Source organism: Engraulis encrasicolus, unplaced genomic scaffold, assembly GCF_034702125.1.
Source record: "Engraulis encrasicolus isolate BLACKSEA-1 unplaced genomic scaffold, IST_EnEncr_1.0 scaffold_73_np1212, whole genome shotgun sequence".
NCBI lineage: Eukaryota > Metazoa > Chordata > Actinopteri > Clupeiformes > Engraulidae > Engraulis > Engraulis encrasicolus.
The window spans coordinates 266931-291930 of NW_026946071.1; the positions used below are offsets into that span (position 1 = coordinate 266931).

At 43.0% G+C, this 25000-nt stretch overlaps 1 protein-coding gene across 1 annotated transcript in view; it reads right to left on the minus strand.

Annotated features, from left to right (window-relative positions):
- The window catches only part of LOC134444802 (NACHT, LRR and PYD domains-containing protein 3-like), a 37105-nt gene that overhangs the window by 11996 nt on the left and 109 nt on the right, over positions 1–25000 (minus strand). The window contains exons 2-4 of the mRNA XM_063193997.1: positions 18613–18717; positions 6320–6442; positions 1–461 (exon numbers count right to left, since the gene is read on the minus strand). The exon at positions 1–461 is cut by the window's left edge and continues 1363 nt beyond it. Of these exons, the coding sequence (XP_063050067.1) occupies positions 1–461; positions 6320–6442; positions 18613–18716 (688 nt within the window). The 5' untranslated portion in view covers position 18717. The remainder of the gene's footprint in view (positions 462–6319; positions 6443–18612; positions 18718–25000) is intronic.

Sequence of the window (25000 nt, forward strand, 5' to 3'; positions counted from 1 at the left end):
GGATAAGTCCCACCAGACTTAATTTCTTCTCCTTCATCAGATTCAGCTCCCGGAAAAGAAAGGGAAATATGAAGTGGACATCCTGATTGGCTTTCCCTTCAGCCCAGTCCAGAATGAACTTCTGCACGGAGACCGTTTTTCCGATGCCAGCCACTCCCTCAGTCATCACTGATCTAATGGGTTTGTCTTGTCCAGAACCAGGTTTAAATATGTCACCGCATTTGATTGGTCTACATGCATTCTCCTCTCTCCAGGATGCTCTCTCTATCTGTCTGACCTCGTGTTCATCATTGACCTCTCCCCTCCCCCCCTCTGTGATGTAGAGATCTGTGTAGACCTTATTCAGTTCTGTGGAGTTTCTCTGCTCTATGCTGCCCTCAATCAGACACTGAAACCTCTTCTGCAGATGAGACTTGTGGATCTGCTGCATTTCCTGGACTTGATCAAGTCGTTGTCTGGGCCTAAAAATAGGAATTGATATCAATTAGAATCACAGAGATACGGGATGTATGGCAATTAATCAAATCTAATGACACACACACACACACGCACACGCACGCACACACACACATATATCAACTTCAACTTCAACTTTTCAACTTTATTGTCCCCAGAAGGGGCGATTAGGTGTGCAGCAAGTCATAAGCACATATAGACAGCAACAACAGATACCACAGGACAGACATAAAGTGCAGTGGTTAATAGAAGGTTAAGATGACCATAAATATAGTTATAAAAAAGATACAAACACATCATGAATAAATAAAATAAGAACATCATCATACAATAAAATACCATAAACAACGCCAGGGATCAGGTCAAGAACTCAATCAGGGGGATGTGAATTTAAAAGGGAGATGGCACTAGGGACAAATGAAAACCTAAATCTGTTGGTCTTGACTGATGGGAACCTAAAGCGTGAGCCAGATGGAAGTAGCTGAAATTCAGAGTGGAGGGGGTGGGCCGTAACAGATAAAATGGACTCAGCCTTCCTCAAAGTGGCTTTTTTATACAGGTCAGTGAGGCTGCTTTGCTGGGCAACTATAATTTTTCCACTGACCTTCACGATTTTGGCAAGGGTGTTTTTCGCTTTCACACTGAGGTTATTAAACCAACAGCAAATAGAAAAAGATAAAACCGACTCAATGTAGGACCTATAAAAGAGTGTCATCATGGTCTTGTCAACATTAAATTTGGCCAGCTTGAGTAAACAAAGCAGACGTTGTTGGCTCTTTTTGCAAATATTTTCAGTGTTAATGTTAAAATTTAATTTATTATCAATAAAACTACCCAGGTACTTATAGGAATCTACCACATCCACAGCCTGCCCTTTAATGGTAGTAGTCAGAGCAGGGAGGGGTTTGCGCCTGAAGTCAATGATCATATCTTTGGTTTTTGAGACATTCAGGTGGAGGTGAGAACTATCACCCCAGGCAATAAAATCATCTAAGATGGGACCATGATCTGTTTTGTTCCCCTGGAGAAGGCTGAGGATGATGGAGTCATCTGCAAATTTCATGCATGATGCACACACACACACGCACGCACGTGTGCGCACCCACACACACATACACACACACACACACACGTGCATGCACACACACACACACACACACACACACACACACACACACACACACACACACACACACACACACACACACACACACACACACACACACACACACACACACACACACACAATTTCCTTAAAATCTTGTTTATTTAACTTGAGAGTGTGCATCACTTCTCTCCTCCTCCAAGTGTGCAACTGCACTCAGGACCCGCCAGGTTAGTGGGGGGATTAATTAACAGTGCTCTCCACCATCCTCTTCCATGACTGAGGCACCCCCATTATGGTACCGTCCCGCTGCACTGCTCCCTTTCGGATGCCATTAGGGCCTGCCCCCTTGCACGGGTGAGGCATAAATGCAATTTTGTTGTGTGACGTGTGCACAGTGTGTAGTGTGCTGTGGAGTGCTGTGTCACAATGTGAATGGGTGTATGTTTCGTCAACTGTCAGAAAACCAGGACAACCAAACTATTCAAGCATCCAAAATTCACAACAACAATCCAAACAACCAGTATTCAGCCGGACCTACAGGGGGCAGACCATCAGCAGGCAGCACTACAACTGATTTCCTGTCAGACCCACTTCCTGTGAGGCGGCCATCTTTAAAAGCAGTTCAACCCATGCTGCTGAAGACAAAGGATCAAAAGTTTGTTGTGCCTGAGGAAACAAACAACACTTTCTAGAAAAGAGAACTAAAGAATCCCTCAGTTCACCAGTCACACGCAACTGGTTTTCAACCTATCTACGACTTGAACCCCTCCAACAACAAAAGTCAACGAAAGAACTCAATAAAAAACAAAAAGGGGAATCATCTTGTCCGAGTTGTTCCTTGCACTACCGGGCTCTTTTCAAGTTCGAGTAGAACTGAGGGATATCAGACAAAACCCACCAGAACTTGACAGTTGAAAACCACCGTGGCAAAGGAGACAAAGGATAAACGGCCTGCAGTCAACATTGTCTACGCAAAGAACAACTGCAAGTATGGCAGAAGAAACCACAGGAAGATCGATCAAGCAGCTGAAGATGGAGAGAACTTCTGCAAAGACAGCATTCAGAGAGCAGGACAACTACCTCTCAAGAGAAATTGTACACCTGATGAAGTCAGAGATTCAAACACAATACAGGGAGCTCTGCTCACTCTGCAGGGAACAACGCAAACGACGAGTACGAGCTTGGTTTACTAGCAGAGGCTGACGGAGAGGAAGGTGAGGAGACGCTGGACCCCAAGGAGCAAGCGGACCTTTTAAAGACCATGGAGGACTGCATGAACAGACTGGAAGAAGCCAGGCACCATGTGCAGTCCAGTCTCTGGTCAAGGTATGCTGAGGGGGAGCTGACCTTCGCCATCGAGGAGGCAGAGTCATCCTGTGAAGAAGCTTGTGCAATACCTGTGTCCCTCATCAACCAAGATGAATACGAGCACCAGGTTGAAACTGTGAAGCAACTTGTCGTAGCTACAATGACTGTATTCAAAGAGTGGGAGGAGTGGATTCCCAGAGAGGAAAAAGCTGAATTGGATGGCAGAATAAAAGGCTTACGAAGGCTGAAGAACAACCTCGAAGCAAAAAAAGCTGAGTTCCTGACCGTGCAAAGAACGGCTGAGGAGGAAAGGCGAGGAACAGCTCTTCAGGCCCAGTCAGCACCACAGCCAGCCCAACAGCTAATCCTCAAGATAAAACCAACCAGCCTACCCAGGTTCCATGAATCAAAAAGAGAACACGAAGAAGACTCTTGTGTTGATGTTGTGCTCACCTCACACAAAAACCTGGAAAGACTGGACAAGAAAACCAGAGGAGGAGAAGAAATCCCGAAGCTCTGGATCCAGTCAGGTCAAAGTGGGAGGGACTTGCATGCGCCAGCGCCAGCAGCAGCAGCATCAAACAAAGTGCTTCCTCTCCCAAATCAAAAGAGAGAAGAGGATGAAAAAGCCCTGGGAGTCAGCTACAGTGTCGAAAATGACAAACTGCACCCAAGGATCTTAGCCAACTCAAAGAGGAGGGAAAAGAATAGAGCGGGTCAAAGTCTCCTGGAAGAGGTGAGAGAGAAAACTCTCAAACCCAAACCACTGACCAGAAAGCAGCTCCTGAGCCAAATGGCTACCTTGTCTGACCCAATAGGACTTAGCACTCCTGTCAAACAGAAAGGTGCCATTCTAGTCAGGACAAAGCTCTTGTCAGCAGCACTGACCAGAGCACAGCTCAAGGCAGTCAGACACAAAGCGCCATCTAATGGTGCAAGCAGCCCAGTGAAGTTCACAGGCAAAAGAAACTACAATGCTCCCCAAGACACCATAGATCGAAATGAGCCAAAGACTCAATTCCGAAGATCACCAACTGGTCCCGCAGTGAAAAAACTGTCTAATACCAGAAAATTCAACAGCCTCACGAAGGTGACCAAAGTCATTGCCTGGGCGTGGACAGCTGCAAAGATTTGGAAAGGATTACTGGCAAAAACCCCAGCCAGAAGTGGGCCAAAGTGGGAGGGGCTTCCGCCAGAATAGATGAAGTTCAAACTGGCTGCATCAGTCCAACACACCACTGCCCACAGTCTGGATGTAGACAAAGATGCAGAAACTGACATCAGACCCGTCCCCATCCTGAAATCTGACAAAAAAAAAAAAAAAAAACAATGACCATCAGCAACTCTTGTGACCTCTCTGGGTTCCAGAACCGAGAAGTCAAGTGGGAGGTGTTTCGTCAACTATCGGAAAACCAAAACATCCAAACCATTCAAGGATCCAAAATTCACAACAACAATCCAAACAGCCAGTATTCAGCCGGACCTACAGGGGGCAGACCATCAGCAGGCAGCACTACAACTGATTTCCTGTCAGACCCACTTCCTGTGAGGCGGCCATCTTTAAAAGCAGTTCAACCCATGCTGCTAAGGAGAAAGAAGCAAATCTTTGTTAGAAGCAAAAGCTTGAAGAAACAAATGAAAGAAACCTACTGAAAAATAACTAAAAAGAATCCCTCAGTTCACCAGTCAAACGCAACTGGTTTTCAAGCTAACTGACAGATTGACCCCTTCATCATCAAATCAACTAAAGAAACTCAATAAAAAACAACAAAAGGGGAATCATCTTGTCTGAGTTGTTCCTTGCACGACTGGGCTGTTTTCAAGTTCAAGCATAACTGAGGGAACCAAATCCAAAAAACATACCAGAACTTGACAGTGTAGGAGTTAACTAGTTGGGCTTTCACTTCACTTTCACTTTCACATGACCACTAAAAAGGGAGAAGTTAAGTAATGAGTTTATATTGTGTTTTTCACACAATTGCTATGATTTCAGTTGCAAGACTAATATCAAAGGGGACATTATCACATATATTTCTGGTATATAACCTCTAGGCGCATAACAACATTGATTTTAGGACAAGTAGTCAGGATTCAGACACCATATAACACAATGGAATCACTGAGGAAAAAACTACAGTATATCATTGATATTGGTTATGGAAAATTATTTGCCTAGTTACCATTGCTCTGCAAACAGGTACACCAAATATATGATAATATCTGAATGTACTACCCACTCCAAGCTTTCATATGGTATATAACAAGCTATGACAACCAACTGCAGAATGCATCTAGAGGTATTGCTTCCTGAACTTTATAAGAAAATGGCAAAACTGTGTTTTGAAAAAAATACCATGCCTCATACAAGACTGAAAATCACCCCCTAAACATGGGATAACATAGTTTAAGGATACATTGTCAGATTCCTGATACTCAAGACAGTATTTTAGAGTTTAAAATAGGTCTCTCTGATGCTCCCTGATGCCACAGTATGAAAAGACAAGAGATGATATCGGCGAAAATGGAAAAAAATGTGTCTGAGTAAATGTTTGAAGAGCTGCAGGGAGGGCTATACTTAACCAAAATGTTCTCGAAAGGTGTCAGATGAAAGCTCAGAGTCTCCCCTTCGCAACGATACCACACATACCAAAATTAACCATCCCTATATGTCTTAAACAAGGGCCAGTAGAAAGACAGGCACCCATCTTAAAAACCTTTATTTTTGATGGGGGGGTGTTACTTTAACGGCTGATAACCCTAACTTGGCTGGACTTCCAGAAGGGTTATCATACAAAAATGTTAACTTCAGACATGTATCTTTTCAAAAAATATAAGCAACCTTTGCCCCTCTGAGTGGTACCGACATCTCACCTGGCCCGTGGACTATTATAAAAGTCAGGGCTCTCTTTAGATCACTTCCAAAGTCACAAGCAACTTTCAACATCATAAATAGGCTATTGACTGTTACCTGGCTGGAGGGGAGAACAGTGTGCGGGGCTGCCCGCCACACTGCTGCCTGTGCAACGCGCTTCCGAATCTGTCAGTTCAAGCACGCTCACATTGACAAAGGGAGAGATGTGTGCTGTTGGAGGGGGCATGAGGCATTTTGGGGCATTATTATCACGCTATTTTATTTAACAATTATGTCTAAAACATCGACTACAGCGTTAACCCTACATTTAAGGAATTAAATAATTAAAAATAAAAAACGAACTTTCAAAAGGGCACTTTTGTCCATTAAAGGCAACTTGGTGTTGCCCAAGCAACACCTCGTGTCTATCTGTGCACGTGTATATATATATATATATATATATATATATATATATATATATAGAGAGAGAGAGAGAGAGAGAGAGAGAGAGAGAGAGAGAGAGAGAGAGAGAGAGAGAGAGAGAGAGAGAGAGAGAGAGAGAGAGAGAGAGGTGAATAGTAGAGTGCTGATCTTACTGTTGAGGTGAAGAGTCTCCTCCTTTAAATTGAATGAAGTTACCAATGGAGTCATCACTCTTCATAGACACACAGGTGGGTGCAGGAGAGGGTGGTCTCCTCTTAGACACAGACTCCTCCATCCTAAACAATAAGAGAGGGATGAAAGTGTGGACAGACACACAGATAGACAGACAGGCAGACAGACAGACAGACAGACAGACAGACAGACAGACAGACAGACAGACAGACAGACAGACAGACAGACAGACAGACAGACAGACAGACAGACAGACAGACAGACAGACAGACAGACAGACAGACAGACAGACGCCTTTATGGGATGAGACATTAAGGGAGTAAATCGGGGTGGGGAACAGTTTTCAGTTGAGGGGCCACTTCAAATTCCTCTAAGGGCCATAAAAGTCCTCCAAGGGCAATACTTTGAACACAAACCAGGACTTCCCTCTGCGCGTTAGGCCTATATTGAAGTCAACCACCTTTACGACAGACCCCTACACTTACAGCACACATGCAGTACACTTTAATTTATACATAACTGACTTTTTATATGTAATTAAGGCAAATGTTGATTGGACGCTGTGGTGTGGTCTCCCTTTTATGTTTTGGCTGCCTTGAGCCAGGTGGTCTTAACATAGGCCATTTTTAAATGTACTAAAATCAATTTTTACTTCATACATATGTTGTTCAACTAGATCAGGCATGTCAAACTCAGTAAATGTATTCGGACCAAGAGATAACTTCAAATGTGTATTACAATTGGCCCACATACACCATTAATGTATAGCATAACACTTGAACATGACATGTGGTGTGTCACAGCAATATCAGTGGGCCCAGGCCAATGAAACGGCTCACTCTCATATACAACAGAATATGTGCAGGCACATTTGAACTACCATACTGTATATGAAAAAGTGTGTCTTCATGCAAATTTTTACATTTCTTTTTTAAAATACATTTTCCGTGAGTTCGACCCGCGACTTCACTCCAGATTATGATTCGGCCCTTTGCCAATTTGGGTTTGACACCCCTGAACTAGATGGTCTGAAATACATTAACATTAAGTAGCTCTTTAATACTTTATAATTGATTGTGGTGGTAAGTAGTCTATTCATGAAAAAGAATACATTGTGAATGAGCAGCCTGTATATGATGGGAAAGTGTGTGTCTTCAAGCACAATTTTAGTTCATTTTTTTACAATACATTTTCTGTGAGTTCGGCCCGTGACTTCACTCAAGATTATGATTTGGCCCTTTGCCAATTTGAGTTTGACACCCCTTAAAGAAAGACTTATTGATCCACAAAAATGTTAGGGGGATGTCTGAGTGTGTTATGAAAATTGACCATGGTTTTACTAGGAGAACTGAACCATGGTTTTTAAGTTACGCATAGTTGTTACGTTTTTTCGAGCACGGTTTGTGACTATGGTTGAACCATTGACTAACTATGATTCAACCATGGTTTGACTATAATTTGCCCATGCTTTAACTATGGCTTTAACCACGGGTCAACTATGGATTTACCATTGTTTAACCCTCCTGTTATCCTCAGATTAATGTTACATCTGTAATCCTTGGGGTCATTTTGAGCCCAGCCACTTAAATGTCTACAAAATCAGTAGAAGCAATAACTTTTGCCCCAGTTTATGCCTCAGATATTTACTGTTGCTCTGTTGGGGCCCACACACAAAAAAACTAATACATGACTGGGCAAAAATGTGCAACAACTGCCCAAAAGTTGCCTTGAATTAGTTTTGGCCCTCGTCCACATCATACATATTGTTAGTTATCAGAGCCCTAAATAAAGCGAAATATTCTGTTCTAAATAACTGGTCATGTATTATACATAATCTACTAGACGGATTGGAACATGTTTTAGCAAAATATGGATGATCCATTAATGTTTAGTACACTTCAAATAGTTTGGGGTCAAATTCCCCCCAAGGAGCACAGATGTAACCAAAATGTGTACAGCACTTAGGGAAAGCATTTTTGTAGAAAATTCGCTTTTTTCACAATGACCCCATATATTTAGGAAAGTCATCAAAGATGAAGCGAAATAATTATGTACTTCATGTATTTTTCAGACGTTAAACATTGAATGGGGTCAAATAGACCCCAAGGATAACAGGAGGGTTAACTATTAGGGCTGTAACGATATTGTATCGAACCGAGAAATCGTGATACACAGAGTTACGATACTATATCGTGATACAAAGAGGCAGTATCGTGATACACCCTTTTAACGTTTTGATACCCATCAGCCCAGAAAACAATCACATGATATGAAGTCATAGTGCTTCCAAGCATCATCATTATTATATAGAGACTTTTAAAAATTATTTGTAGCCTCTTGTTACCTATTCTACCTTTGAACTATCATAGTTTTTATTCATAAAGATTATAATGTTGGCAAATATAAAATGAGTTACAGCCCTATTAACTATGCAAAAATTAACCATGGTTTTACTATGACAACTAACCATGGTTAAAGGTGGGGTTGCAGGTTACCCATTTTAAGAAAATGTACTATTATGACATCACGTTGGGGGTTCCGCAGGCTCATAGGAGTCTATATAGAACCTTGGAATTCTGGGCGAGTACCCTCAACGTGATGTCATACCTGCAACCCCACCTTTAATATTTATTCATTACATTACAGTGAGCTGACGCTTTTTTAAAAAAATCCAAGACGACTTACAGGCTATTGGTTACAGTCCCTGGATCAATGTTAGGTGACTTGCTCAAGGGCACTTCAGCCATGGATGGAGGTCTACGGAATGGTGAGGGCAGGATTCGAACCTGCAATCCTGTGATCTAGAGTCCGACTCCCTATCCATTACAACACGACTACTCATATTTAGTTATTCAGGGGTTTTGTGTTTTCTTGGGTAACAAAGACTATGGTTTAATCATGCACCCCTTCCCCCAACCATGTTTTTTAAACCATGGGTTTAAAACCATGGGATTAAAAAAGGGTTTTTGGGGTGGGCGACCATGGTTTAAAAAAAAAAAAAATGGTTTGGGGGTGGAACCATGTTTTATGGCAAAGAGTATACTAGGGTTAAACCATAAGTTAAACCATAGTCACAAACCATGGTTGTCATGGTAACACTGAAAACCATGATTAGCTATAATCTGTGTAAGGGCTACCACTATGACAGCTACTGTACTAGAGCTGTGGTTGGTTGATAGTACTAATCACCATGAAATGTGGTAGTAAAACCATGGTTACTTGCATTACAACCATGGTCGATTTTCACAAGGGTAGAGTAATCATGACATACTACATAAAAATCACAGTAATACCATAGTAAGCCATAGTACATTTATGGTAGCAGGGCTGGTAACACTTTACTTTACGGATCGCTAATAAGGTGGTAATTTCGTGTTAATTTCATAGTTATTTCATAGTTATTTCAGGATAATAACTGTTTGTTTTTAGTAACAACAGCAAAATAACCATACCGTTTCCAGTGCAGTTTGTGTGTGTGTGTGTGTGTGTGTGTGTGTGTGTGTGTGTGTGTGTGTGTGTGTGTGTGTGTGTGTGTGTGTGTGTGTGTGTGTGTGTGTGAAATAAGTGTCACCATGCTGCGAGTCATCAGGGTGTCACCACAATGCACTGGAAACTGTATGGTTATTTTGCTGTTGTTACTAAAAACAAACAGTTATTACCCTGAAATAACTATGAAATAACTATGAAATTAACATGAAATTACCACCTTATTAGCGATCCATAAAGTAAAGTGTTACCGCAGGGCTCCTCCCTACTGGTGACCCAACGCCTTCGGCTCAGCTACACACAGTAGGGCCAGGAGCTTGCTCAATCCCGATACAGCGGGAACAACACCCACTTTGTCTGGAACCAATCAACTGAGCATTTCCAACCGTCTTGGGTAGAGGCAAGTTCAAGGCAATGACGTGGTTTAAGCAGAGACGTTCTATTGGGCTAAGAAATGTTTGGTTTAAAGGGACACTGTGCAGGAAATGGTCAAAAAAGATACTGTAACTATGCTGCTCATTGAAACTGGGTTGGCTATCGCCGAATTTGATATTTACTGTAGTGGCACATCGTGTCTCCAAACTTCGTTGTCCCACCTTTGCAGCTTGTCTAACAACCAGTATTTGAATCACTCGACTGAGACCAAGTTTTCTTTTAAGATGTTTAGTAAAATAACTCAAAAATACAGTTACATGAAATTAAAAGGCTCGGTACAGATCGGTCAAAAAACTGTGTTGCTTCCACCGTATCCAGCTGCAATCTGACCTACAAAGTGCATACGGGCATTAATATTATTACGCATTACGTAGTGGAAGCCAAAATGACATTTCACAATAAAAGTACACTTTTATCTATCTTTTTATACTAACTTATATATGCATTCTAGAAAATATAATCACCATGAATTGCTTAAAATTAAATTATCATTTTTAAACATTTTTATCCTAAATTATTACTCTACATGAATTCCCCATTAACTGGCTCTTACATTACCCGGCCCCAATTGGTTAGGCTGGAAAACTAAGCAATTATCAACTAAAAACATTTAGAGCCAAAATACTTAAACAAAGAATGTCCACAATATCAACTTTTGTCCTTCATTAATCCTCAGGCGTAGCTTCCTGAAGCAGACATAGCTTGTTCACAGGACGCTCCAGCGTGCTGGTCTTGGTCTTCACTTTCACTCTTCTCACTGCTCCACTCGAGTCTGGAAGTGTCTCCACTACTTTCCCCATGACCCAGGAGTTGCGAGGGGAGGAACTGTCCACCAACAGCACTACATCGCCTGCCATGAAGTTTCTTCTAGGCTTCAGCCATTTCTGTCGCTCCTGAAGAAGTGGAAGATACTCGCGTGTCCAACGGGCCCAGAATAAGTCTGCGAGATATTGGACTTGCTTCCATCTTCTTCGGGTGTAGGTGTCATCTTTGCTGAAGACGCCTGGAGGCAGAATTGGTTGAGCCTTCAGAAGCAGCAAATGGTTCGGAGTTAAAGGCTCTATGTCATTGACATCATCTGAAACACTTGTGAGTGGCCTGCCATTCATTATACTCTCGACTTCACACATTACTGTATGGAGACAGTCGTCGTTCACTGCCTGATCTTTCAGTAGGGAATTGAGGATTCTTCGCGCGGTGCGAATTTGCCTTTCCCAAACCCCACCCTGGTGGGAGGCAGCTGGGCTGTTGAATATCCACTTTATCCCCTTTGGTTGCAGGTCTCTCTCAATACTTTCATTATCCAACTGTTGGATGGCTTCCTTTAACTTTCGTTCAGCCGCAACAAAGTTTGTGCCATTGTCGGACCTCATGGTGGTAACTTGGCCTCTCCTGCATATGAAACGACGAATGGCGTTTATGCAGGAGTCCGTGTCGAGGCTGTCGGCAACTTCGATGTGTACGGCTCGGAGAGTGAGGCACGTGAACATTACCCTGTATCTCTTGACGGTACCCCGGCCCCGTTTAACCTCAAACGGGCCAAAGAAATCAACGCCGGTGTTCGTGAAAGGAGGTTGGTCTGGGAGGAGGCGATCTTCCGGCAAGCTTGCCATCTTTTGCTCACCAACCTTGCCAGTCCTCCGCCGGCACACCGTGCATTTACGGATGATCTTCCTGATTGCAGAATTGGCTTGTGGAATCCAATATCTCTGCCTTATTTGAGCCAACACATAGTTGCGTCCGCAGTGGCCTGTTCTTTGATGTATGTCCCTCAAGATAAGAGTGGCAACTCTGCTGTGCTTAGAAAGAATCACTGGGTGCTTGGCACTTTCTGGCATAGCAGACTTGTTAAGTCTTCCACCTACTCTCAAGGTGTCATCTTGAAGAATCGGGTCAAGCTTATACAGCACACCTTTATGACTGAGCTGGCTTCCATTCCTCAGGACTTCGATTTCTTCCTCAAAGTGCTGTCTTTGACTGAACTTTATTATTTCTGCTTCAGCAGCGTCCAGGTCATCCAAGGTAAGTAATGTCTTTTCAGGTTTAAACCTTTTCATGTGTTGTTCTAACTTTTTTCTTTGTTTTTCAGGGTCGTTTTCAGTTTGGCTGATTGTTCTTAACGCCTCCTTGCGTTCTTCTTTACGCTCCCTCAGAGCTTCCTTTACCCTTACAATCCAAGCCACTGATCGTTTCAACTTGTTCCAATCAGAATGATAGGTAAGTAGCTGGTTCATTGGTGCCATACTTTCTTCAACTGTGACCGTGTGAACAGCGACTGTGGTCTTTACCTCCGGGTCATCTTCTAGGCTTTCCTTCTTTCGCACAGGTTGTTCTGGCCAATTCTTTTCATTCAGCAGAAAGTCTGGTCCACTTATCCACATTCCTCCTTCGACCAAGCTCTTCGCCTTCAGGCCTCTGCTGGCTTGATCTGCAGAATTTTCATTCGTTCTGACATACATCCATTGTGAAGGTTTGGTTGCTTCTCGGATCATCGAAACTCTATTAGCAACAAACGTTTTGAAACGTGCCGTGTCACTGTCGATGTATCTGAGCACCGTAGTGCTGTCTGTCCAGAAAACAGATTGTTGCAGTGGAATTTGCAGTTCTTCATGCAACATCTTGTCGACCTTCACTGCGACAACCGCTGCGGTCAACTCAAGCCTAGGGATTGTGACTTTCTTCAGCGGGGAGACTCTTGATTTTCCCATAAGGAAAGCACAATGTTTTTCTCCATGCTCATTCTCCAGCAGTAAGTAAGACACAGTGCCGTAGGCGTACTCTGAGGCATCCGAAAAATGATGCAACTGCGCTGAGGTAGTGCATCCGAAGTTGGTGGGTTTCAAACATCTACTCACATGGAAGTTGGAGAGGTAAGAGACATCTTCGAGCCATCTGCTCCACTCTTCTGCATGCTTTCCATCAATGTTTTCATCCCAGCCAAGTTGTTCCTTGCAGAGATCTTTCAACAAAAGCTTAGCAGGCAAGATAACCGGAGCCAGAAAGCCGAGAGGATCGTAGATGGAGTTTACGATTGACAAGAGTCCTCTTCTGGTCACTGGCTTGTCTTGCAGCTCTATTTTGTACATGAAAGTATCGGATTCTGTGTCCCACTGCACACCGAGTGTTCTTTCCACTGGTAGAGCGTCGTGTCGTAGGTCCAGGTCTCTGACCTCAGTGGCTCTGTGCTCTGCAGGGATTGACGATAGCACCTTTCTGCTGTTGCTCATCCACTTTGTTAAGGTGAACCCTCCGCTGCTGCACAAAGCTTGAAGATCCTTGACCAGTTTCACTGCCTCATCTTCTGTGGCTACACTTTTCAGGCAGTCATCCACGTAGAAATGGCGCAGGACTGTCTGAACCGCGTCTGGAGATGCAGTGTCTCTGTGATCCTCGGCAGTTCTTCTCAGTGCGTATGAGGCCACACTTGGAGAAGAAGTGGCTCCAAAAAGGTGCACTGCCATTCGGAATTCCTCCATGGGCTCGTCCAATCTGCCGTTGGGCCACCAAAGAAAGCGGAGTAAGTCTGCATCATGTTCTGGCACATTAACTTGGTAGAACATTGACTCAATGTCTGCCATCACTGCTACAGGCTCCTCGCGGAATCTGAGGAGGACACCGACCAAGGTGTTGGTAAGGTCGGGCCCTTGGAGCAACTCACTATTCAGACACCGTTCTTGGTAGGAGGATGTGCAATCAAATACCACCCGAAGCTTCTTTTTCTTTGGGTGGTAAACCCCATGGTGCGGTATGTAGAACACCCTGTTGTCCTCACGGGTCAGTTGGTGCGTTGGAACCCGTACCGCGTAGCCCTTGGTAATGATTGCTTCCATGAAGTTCTTGTAGTCTTCGAAGAACTCAGGATTCTTCTTGAGCTTCTTTTCCAACGACGCAATGCGTTGCTCTGCCACACAACGATTATTGGGCATCTGGAGCTTTTCATTTCGGAGTGGCAATCCGACACAGTAATGCCCATTCTCAAAGACTGTTGTCCTTTCCACAGATCGCAAGAATTGCTTGTCCTCCTGAGACAGCTCTTCCTTGTCATCATAATTGCGTTCCGGGAAGTCAGCATTGTACTGTTAGATCAACAGGTTCTCTATCTCCAACAATGAGATTCTGTTCATGAATGCATGAGATGGTTCATTCTCAGTTTCATTTCTCCTTACAGGTCCACTCAACACCCAGCCGATGGTCGTCTTGAGGGCGTACGGACCTCCATCTTGGCCGTTAATGATGCGCCAGGGCTCCATTGCTCCTGCACAGTTCGCTCCAATAAGCAGGCCTGCATCCGCTTCTAGCTCTGGCAAGCGCACTTCACTCAGGTAAGGCCACTGTTGGATATCCGACTGCTTGGGTATGTTTCCGGCATGAACAGGTATGCTGCTGTGAGTAAACACCTTGGGCAACTCGACGTACATACTGTCCTCCAGCCCACACACTCTAAGCTCTGTTAGAACCTGACTGTCCATGAGCTTCTGGTTTTCTGGTGCATCTTGACCCATGGTGCTGAGACGTATTCTGGTTGGTTTCCCTTTCACGTTCAATTTCCTTTGAAGGTCTTCCGTGCAGAATGTTGCCGTGCTTCCCGGGTCGAGAAAGGCGTACGTTTCCACATACTGGTCGCTATTCTTCGACTTGACTTTCACCGGAACTATCCACAGCACACATTCAGCTTCTCCGGCCCCTGTGAGGGCGCAAGACTCCTTGGTGATGGGAACCTCAGCGGCTAGCACCTCTTCAGCAGTAGCGCCATCATTCTTTCTTGGTGAGGCGGAACTGTCATCCTTCTCTTTGTGCAGAATGTCAGGGTGCTTGAATCCACATTCTTTGCACTCTAGTTTTCTCTTACAGGATTTACTGAGATGGCCAGGGATTAAGCATCCAAAACATAGACCCTTCGTTTTCAGGAATTCCACTCGTTCTTGATGAGGCTGGCCTTTGATCTTACCGCAGGCAGCAAGAGCGTGTGACTGCTGACAAAACAGACAGGGTTTATCAAAGGCGTTCACCGCTTTTCCACTGCTAGCAGGCTTGACCTTGACAGTCTTTTCTTGAGGCTCTTTGCCTTCAGGTACAACATTGGTTGCAAAACTGCTTCCACGAAACTCCCTCTTCACAGGCTGCTTTATTTTTTGGTTCGTCTTTGTAGCTGCGGGTGAGCGGCTATCCGATATATCACCAAAGAGAGGATCGACTGCTATCTTAGCTTGGCGGTCTATGAAGTTCACCAAATCAGTAAATCTGGCCCTGCGACCACGTCGTTCTTTGAGGTCGAAAGCTTCCGTTCGCCAACGTTCTTTCATTTTGTAGGGCAGCTTGGATATCAATGCACGCAGATTGGTAGGATTATCCATCTCTTCTAAGAATTCAATATCCTCCATTGAGTTACGACATCCTATCAGGAACATTGCATAAGCGTTTAACGCTTTTCCATCATCTGCCTTCACTTGTGGCCATTTCAGAGCCTTCTCCATGTAGGCACTGGCGATCCGAAGCTCATCTCCATAATGCTTACGCAGAAGGCGCTTAGCTTCTTTGTAGCCCTTGCTTGGTGCCATGTGAGCGCAACTGCGAACGAGCTCTTGGGGCTCACCATCTGTAAATTGTTCCAAGAAGTATAACTTATCCTGGTCGTTCTCTGTTTTATGCTCTATGGTATGTTCAAATGCCCTCATGAAGGACTTGAACTGCAGTGCATCACCTTTGAACACAGAAATGTCTTTTGTGGGTAGCTGTGAAAGCTGCTGTTGCTTTACTAGCAATTCAGTAATTGCGTTCTGCTTCTGCATGACTGACACAATGTCATTCCCTGTTTGTGTTCTAGGTCCTTGGTTTGAGACTGGCTGTGGCTGTTGTGGTAGTCGAGTGCGCTGCGCTGGTCTTGGAGTTGGAACATTCATTGTAGCGCGTTGTGGTAGCAACATGCTAACTTTTTCCTTCTTTATGCTCCCACTTATTGATTTGTGCACTGACACGCGACTCCCTCTGCCATCTTCCAGTGTCTCATACTCTTTAAGCACTTGTATTTTTGCTTGACTTTCAGCTAATGCTGTCTCCAGTTCTAATTCTTCTTTTTCTGCTTTAATTCTAATTTCTTGGAATTCAAGCTCCTGTTTTTTCTTCAGCGCTTCTGCGCGTTTCTGTAGAGCGGCATGCTCTGCTACCTGACGGGCACGTGTGGAAGACACACGTGAGGTGTTGGAGGTGTTACTTACTTGGGAGTGTGCTTTTGCAACATTCCTGGCCCCTATCTGTGAAATGCTGTCACTGGGCAAAATAGTATCTTCTACACTTATCAGTTGTTCAGTAGGAACATCTAAGAGCAATTTTTCCTCATCTGTGGAATCATGCACTTCTGCCAGCCATCTTTTAGTTTCTTTCATGAAGCCTGTTATCTGATCCATTTTCGGTTCATACCAATAATTTTGGTCCTGAATTTTTTCCTCTTCAGACAGCAGACTAGAAACTTCATAATTGAGCTTATTAAACTCGTTTAGAGACTGTGCAAAATCTCTCTCCGTTTTAAGATGAACAATTTCCACATTTTGAGCATCACACTTTAATGTCTCTATCTCTTTAATTTGGCTGGTTAGCGTGGCTAACGTTCGTCTTCTCAATCCTATGAACCGCTGTAATCTCTCCTCCTTTCCCTTCTCAGTTAGCTTGCGCTCCCTTCCCTGTTCCAATGTATCCTCGCCACGCGTGTCAGTATCGCCGTCAGCCATCTTAATTATCGCGGAGTTAATGTGCAGTAAGCAGGCACAAAGTTTAAAGCACTTACTTCAAAGTTGCCTTTCTTCATTAACTGGGTGCAAACGAACTGTTCAGAATTCACAAAAGCTCCACATTGGCCAAATCCGTTACTGATAAGCACACGTGTCGTCTCGGACAGTTAAACTGCTTCCATTGGAATTTTACCGACAGGTTTAAAACTTTAGGCTACTTTTCGTCGGAGCTTCTTCACTCGTGCATACGACGTCTTTTCTTCACAATATTCAAAGATACAGAAGGTGTTTTGTTACCTTTTCCAGGCGAATCATTCAAAGAGTTACCCGTTTCAGTTTCTTTTTCCCTCGGCGAGACGCAAGCTTCTTTTCCCTTCAGCCGCGTTGTCCATGCAATCCAGGCAACGAGGCTCCATTAGCGAGTTTTTTGACTAAATGTAGTGGCACATCGTGTCTCCAAACTTCGTTGTCCCACCTTTGCAGCTTGTCTAACAACCAGTATTTGAATCACTCGACTGAGACCAAGTTTTCTTTTAAGATGTTTAGTAAAATAACTCAAAAATACAGTTACATGAAATTAAAAGGCTCGGTACAGATCGGTCAAAAAACTGTGTTGCTTCCACCGTATCCAGCTGCAATCTGACCTACAAAGTGCATACGGGCATTAATATTATTACGCATTACGTAGTGGAAGCCAAAATGACATTTCACAATAAAAGTACACTTTTATCTATCTTTTTATACTAACTTATATATGCATTCTAGAAAATATAATCACCATGAATTGCTTAAAATTAAATTATCATTTTTAAACATTTTTAACCTAAATTATTACTCTACATGAATTCCCCATTAACTGGCTCTTACATTTACATTAACGTTTACTAATATTCAATATTACTAATATACAATATATAATAAACAAATATTCTCTAGTATGGTACAAGTAGAGTCATTTTTGCAGGTAAAAATGGCTATTTTGGGAATTTCAAAATGGCGAACCATGGAGAAGATCCCCCTTTTCATGTATGAAAAGTGCAATTTTTCCAGTCATAATGAATACTTAGAATTTGATGGTGGTGGTAAGTATTCATGAAAAAGGTGACATTAGTGAATGGGGAGCATGCATTCTGGAAATAAACAACTAAAAATCTCACACAGTGTCCCTTTAAACTTTGGCACATCCCTCAACCAGTAGCAAGCCGAGGGAGGCGGGTTAAACAGGCCATGGAAACAAAGTTCTTCCTGTATGGAAATGCTAATCGTTATAGTCCTGGTCATACCAGAATCGCGGTAGTGATCTGAAGTCTATGAAAATCAGGCAACAATTATGGTAGGTTCAGAGTACTTTGACAGAGTAAACATGACATACCATGGTAGAACCATGATAGTCATAGTAATACCATAATAAACCATGGTCCATTTTCGAAAGGGTGTGTGTGTGAGAGAGAGAAAGAAAGTGAGGGAGGGAGGAGAGAGACAGAGAGAGAGAGAGATAGAGAGATAGAAATAGAGAGAGATAGAGATAGCGAGAGAGAGAGAGAGAGAGAGAGAGAGAGAGAGAGAGAGAGAGAGAGAGAGAGAGAGAGAGAGAGAGAGAGAGGTGAATAGTATAGTGCTGATCTTACTGTTGAGGTGAAGAGTCTCCTTCTTTAAAATAAATGGGTTTATCCATGGACCGGTCACTCTTCGCAGGAGAGGGTGGTCTCCCCTTACACACAGACTCCTCCATCCTAGACAATAAGAGAGGTATGAGAGTGTGGACAGACAGACAGACAGACAGACAGACAGACAGACAGACAGACAGACAGACAGACATACAGACGGATAGACAGGTGCCTTTATGGGATGAGACATTAAGGGATTAAATCAGGGGTGGAGGAAAATATCATTCCAATGGCGTCCATGTCCTCCAAGGGTCGTAAAAGTCCTCCAAGGACGATGCTATGAACACAAACCAGGATTTCCTCCTGCGCTTTAGGCCTATATTGAAGGCAGCCACCTTTACCTTCTCTATGTCCCCTGAAATATGACGTAAAGGTGCACTGTGTAATATTTTAGCAGTTTATTTCCAGAATTCATGCTGCCCTTTCACTAATGTAACATTTTCCATTAATACTTGCTAGAAATTTCTAAATATTCATTATTACTGTGAAAACTACATGAAAAAGGTGGATCTTCTCCATGTCCGTCATTTTGAATTTCCAGAAATAGACATTTTTAACTGCAAAACGTATTGTAAGAAAATGGTAAATTATACAATACATGTCAGAAATGCGAGCCTTGCATAATAGATTTTACTGCTGAGATGACAGAAAGGAAAGTGTGGACACATCCAACAGGAGGAGGGTTTTTACGCAACTTCAACAATAGACTCTCGACCTTGCAGAGTTAGTCAACTTCAACAACTAAACAGCGAGCGAGAGAGAGAGAAAGAGAAGGAACAGTCAAGCACGGGCAGCCGTGGTGTAATGGTAAGGGAGTTGGACTGTAGATCACAGGGTTGCAGGTTAAATCCCTTCCTCTATCCATGGCTAACATGCCCTTGAGCAAGGCACCTAACTCCACACTGCTGTGTGGACTATAACCAATACCCTGTAAATATCTCAGAGATTATTTCCAGACAAGTTGTTTGGATATGGATGTTGCATAATGATGTGTTTGGGGCAGCTGTGGTGCAATGGGTAGGGAGTTGGACTGCAGATCACAGGGTAGCAGGTTGCACGTTCAAACAATCTCCACCCTTACTAATCCCTTCCACCCTCCTTGGCTTAAACAAGGCACTTAGTCCTGCAACGTTTTTTCCAATCTTCTAGTGTTCTTCAAAAAAAAAAAACACTCCGGTTCTACATGATGAATGACCTAATTGGCTGGGAAAAAGGTGACTGTCACCAAAAGGTGACGAGTTTGCAGGTATGACCACTTGACAAACAAGTTTGTTTAAATAAACACAACTTACATGATTGGCTAGGGTCTACAAATATGGCGAATGACACATTTGCAATGCCCAATAAATGGCCATGGGCAACCATCAACTTTTCCTATGACAAATTGCATAGGTAGTACTGGGTAGGGTAGGGTGGCTGGTTCGTTTAGGTGTCAGGAGTTATTCAAGATGGCGCATCGGTCAGAATGCCAGGTAGAGGAGTGATGAGGAGACGATGGGATTTTGGTTCTTATAGGTAGTGTAGTATTTACTCAATAGTTTGTGGAGTATGGCGTGCTCTTATCCAGATAGTTTGTTGGCTTCTTGGGTTTGGGTGCTCTTTAGTCCAAGGTATAGTACTTCCAGGACCAAAAAATGAGAATAAATTCTCTGACTAAGGCACTCCAAATTAAAATGTCTTTATTGATATGACAGGTCTTTATTAATATGTCCATGTAGGACCTGTCATATCAATAAAGACATTTTAATTTGGAGTGCCTTAGTCAGAGAATTTATTCTCATTATTTACTCAATAGCTCAGGATTATATTTACATGTAGTGTCCCATGAAGACTTGAGAAACTAAAGGCAACTTCACTTAAGAGGTAATCATTATTATTAACTTGAAGTCGGAGCCTGTCAGGCGTGGACAGCCCCGTTACTATAACAGGCCGATGAAATAGGAAATACTAAGGGGGGATCAGGATATATTACCGGAAGTACCGCTAACATGATCTTTATTCATTTTTAGTCTTTTTCGACTTTATTTGATAGTACAGTGTGAGAGGTGGACAGGAGGCGAATTGGGAGAGAGACGGGGAGGGGTCGGCAAAGGACCCGGGCCGGGAATCGAACCCGGGTCAGCCGCATGGCAGGCGAGTGCCCTACCGGTTGGCCACGGCAGGGCCTCCATCTCACTATCTAACCTCCTGTCCTCTCCTTTTGGATTGTGACCTCGCGCTTCGCTGATGCTCTGCAACTCATTAATAATTGTGACTATCCAATGGGCTCCTTCCACTAGATCAGGGGTTTTCAAATCCACTGACTGTGCGCCTCCCCTTTGAGGAGGTAAAGACAATCAAGACGCACACAGAGCCCATAGGAGTGACGCCCGCTGAGATGTATCAACTTATTTCCCCTACATGCTCGTCGCAACTGCCACATCACCAAACGTTTTATTCACATTTCATTTGCAAACATGCATGTGTACCATTGATCCTTGTCATGTTACTTGTGCTACTGAAATTCTTTTTGAGCTTATTCACCTGCACATCGCCCTGCCCTGCTACTAAAATTTGGACAATATTGTTTCAAACTCAACTTCGCGTTGCCGGCGCGTCATGCCTCCGATGCATACGAATTTCCACCGACGTTTGCAAACCAGCCTAACTGAAGCTTTCAAAAGGTTCATTACAAATCCTTCAGATTGTTTTTCGTGAGGCATTTCATGCAGCGATTGGATGGGCGTGATGGCACTAAGCCTTCACGTCAACACTTTGCGCTCTTCTACCTGTGCTTTCCTTCATATCTCTCTCTCTCTCTCTCTCTCTCTCTCTCTCTCTCTCTCTCTCTCTCTCTCTCTCTCTCTCCTCACACGCGCCCACAGGTTACAGATTGCATGCTTACAAGGTTAGGCTAGTCTTCAAGAGTAAAAATCGGGTTAAGCACACGGCAGTTCTCCAGTGCTCGCGCCTTGTCTTGGCTCTCAGTTGCCACCCGAACTTAGAACATTGTTTTAAGAAAGTTAAGTGAATTGAATAGTCACATACAAGGTCATAGTTCCTACGTGTCTTCCTCTTTTTTGTTGACTTCTGCTGTGGTAGTGGTAGTAGAAAAGGGTGCAGTTCTACTATTACACCCAAACAAGCAGGAACAATGCCTACTGCAGATATTGACAGAAAGTGCACTCGTGTCTTTTAAGCCATTGATGTGCGCAGCTATTCTGGACTTTACGGTCCCATTCACTTCAATTCATTTTTTTGGCGTTTTACATATTTCGGACCGTGCGGACGCCGCTGTACTCGTGCGAGGAAAACAACAATTGTCTCGGGTGCTAAACATGGTCATGGAACGGCTTGCTTAACCAGAATGGTGTGTGTTGTGTCGTTTCGAAGATAATTAAAAAAAATCTTATTACAATGGGATTTCTCATAGGCATGGTTTTGCATGTCTCTTATCTCTTTTCATGTTGACTGAGCTATCACCGTTACAAGTTTACAAAGTGCACAGCGCACATATGTATGCATACAAAAAGGAAGAATACATTTCACAGTGTAATTCTGCAAATAATTCACTTCAAAGTTAAGTGTTATTACATAGGCACCATGGTCATCAATATGTGTGTAAGAACAAGTGAAAAAACAAATCGGTCAGTTTGTCAAAGAGGAGACGGTAGATATGCACCATAATACATAATACTAATTAGACTAATCATGGCCTATCAGAAGTGAGGTAACATACACGAGTGTGAAAATTGTCCTTTGATGGGCCTTGAACAACCTGTGGAATGGTAGGCATGACTCCATCCACTAAGCTACCACAGTTTCAGTAAAATTTGTTTGACCAGAAAACTTGTTGTTGTGCACATTATCACAGCACTAAAAAAATCATATAGGCCTACAATTATTTCTTCATCATACTTCAGACAATGAGGTAATGGTGCAGGGAAAATATATTTTATATGATTTATTGTGTTAAAATGCACAACGACGACATATCTTTCTGGTCTTAACATTTCTTATGAAACTGTGGTAGCTTAGTGGATGAAGTCATGCTGTCCATACCATAAGTTGTGGGTTCAAGGCCACTCAGCATTCAACTTTTACTCACGTGTATGTAACCTCACTCCTGATATAGGCCTACATTATAAGGCTTATTGGGAAAATAAATATTTGTGCCTTCAGTATGTCTTCAGCATATCTTTCAGGAGCATATAGCGACACATACTGTGTATTATGCTACATATCATCCACAGTGTCTGCTTTGAGAAATTAATCATTCTCAATTTGCACTACTTATTACATATGTGGTATGATCTGTTAACTTCACAGTTACTTATTTTCAGAATTACAGATAAAAAGTTCTGATCATTCTGCACATTGTAAGATGAAATGGTGATGACGCAGTGAACAGATATGAAACCTGTCCAATCATGCAAATGACATCCCACTATAACAAGATTTTATTCAATTTTCTTCAAAACAACACAACACATTGCAGAAATTCTTGTAGCCATCATATGTAGGTCTATAGGATGTAATGGAAGCATTTACACATTGTCAGCAGCGCAAGCACCCTTTTCTCACAGACCCTTGATGTGCCCTACAGACAGACTTGAAGTACTTTGTACATGGGCCCATCTAAAACATGCAGTACAATGTTAAGATTTTGTTTGTTAATTCTTAACCTACAAACATGGAAAAGACAGAGGAGAAGGAAGACGTTGGAAACGTCTTGAATGTAGCAATCCCATTACAATAGAAACAACATGAATTGTTTGCCAATTAATGACTATATGTAGTAGCCTAGCCTATAATGCAACCTTTGTTATATAGCCTAATAGTGAGTTAAATTGAATCCGAATGTCTCAGCGTGCCCTACAATATCGCCCCCCTGTGGCCACATTAGCTAATGAAGATAATGTTGCTTGAGTGATATGTGGCATGTGCATTATTGAGGAAAGAGACGTAGGCTATGTGCCGTCAGTATTTTTCCTTCATAATATCATTCAGAAGCATGGTGTGATGCATACTTTGTACTATGGTGCGCATATCTACCATCTCCTCTTTGACAAACTGACCGATTTGTTTTTTCACTTGTTCTTACACACATATTGATGACCATGGTGCCTATGTAATAACACTTAACTTTGAAGTGAATTATTTGCAGAATTACACTGTGAAATGTATTCTTCCTTTTTGTATGCATACATATGTGCGCTGTGCACCTTGTAAACTTGTAACGGTGATAGCTCAGTCAATATGAAAAGAGATAAGAGATATGCAAAACCATGCCTATGAGAAATCCCATTGTAATATGATTTTCTTTAATTATCTTCGAAATGACACAACACACACCATTCTGGTTAAGCAAGCCGTTCCATGACCATGTTTAGCACCCGAGACAATTGTTGTTTTCCTCGCACGAGTACAGCGGCGTCCGCACGGTCCGAAATATGTAAAACGCCAAAAAAATGAATTGAAGTGAATGGGACCGTAAAGTCCAGAATAGCTGCGCACATCAATGGCTTAAAAGACACGAGTCAGAAAGTGCACTTTTCTTCGCGTGTTCCCCCGCGCGTCCCCAGGGACTCTTTGAAGTGTCTTTCCATAAAGATGATAGGCTACTATCCCTCACTGTGGCCACTAACCTACTCTACCAAGCGAGTCGGCTGAGTTACATGTGCTGTCTTGTCAACCCAGACATTTGCCCCAAATGGCACCATGGCCACCTTGCATCTCGCGTTTGTGACCAAAGTCACGGACAGATGCGCCGTGAGAGACAGGGGGTAGCCTAGTAATACACTCCATTATCCAAACTCCCTTCCTCGACTTGCACTTGTGGAATGGCCCTTCGCAGACGCCTCCATGGAGAAAACAAGTTTCCACGCTGCCGGTGTAGTGGAGGCGTTGAAGTTGGACATTTCCTCATTCAAGCCTCCATTAGACCATGGGAAGGCTAATGTAGCGTGAAGAATAAAGAAAACCAATAAACGAAAATTACTGTTAAAATTTCGTTTTGGTTTCCCCTTTTATGAGTTGTTCTGTTTTGGGTTGAAAAACGAAAACAAAAATCAATCCCCAATTTTTAGCTTATACAAAAAAAGGGAAAAAGGAAATATTGCATCATTTTTTTGTTTTTCCGTTTGCCAGATTGAATGGAATAGTTGAATGATCGGATGATACACGGACCCGAGCCGCACTTCATTTATATGACACGGGACTTGAGGCATGAAGTCGTGTTCACTCTTTGTATTGTAACCCCGGAATGAGCATACCCAATATAGGCTATACACAGGGTGAAAGGAGCGGGGAGTGGACGGAACGAACAATGGGACAAAATTAACCTGCGTCAATACACAACAATCACTTT